Genomic DNA, 273 nt, shown 5'->3' on the forward strand with positions numbered 1-273 from the left:
GTCTCCAGGGACTGACCTCTGCAGGGGTCCTTTGAACACGCCAGTGTCCGGGCTTCTGTCTGTCTGTGGCTGGTGGCCGGCGCTGTGGAGAGTGGGGGGAGTCAGGGGCTCCTCCGGGCGCCACAGATAGCGGGGGCTGAAGATCCCCACATCCTCAGCCCCAGGGGTGGCCGTCGTCTGGGGGTCTCCTCCACCAGTGTCTGTGGCTCTGCTCCGGTCCCGGTGGGACCCTGGCTGCCCGCTTGCTGGTTGCGAGTATCTACGCTAAGTGCC

At 66.7% G+C, this 273-nt stretch overlaps 1 gene segment (V, D, J or C); it reads right to left on the reverse strand.

Moving 5' to 3' along the window:
* The window catches only part of LOC105002289, a gene marked incomplete at its 3' end in the record, with an annotated part of 11,144 nt that overhangs the window by 2,955 nt on the left and 7,916 nt on the right, over positions 1 to 273 (reverse strand). The window contains 1 exon segment of the C gene segment in view: positions 17 to 82. Within this exon segment, the coding sequence occupies positions 17 to 82 (66 nt within the window).

Source organism: Bison bison, unplaced genomic scaffold (assembly GCF_000754665.1).
Source record: "Bison bison bison isolate TAMUID 2011002044 unplaced genomic scaffold, Bison_UMD1.0 scf7180017864448, whole genome shotgun sequence".
Lineage (NCBI taxonomy): Eukaryota > Metazoa > Chordata > Mammalia > Artiodactyla > Bovidae > Bison > Bison bison.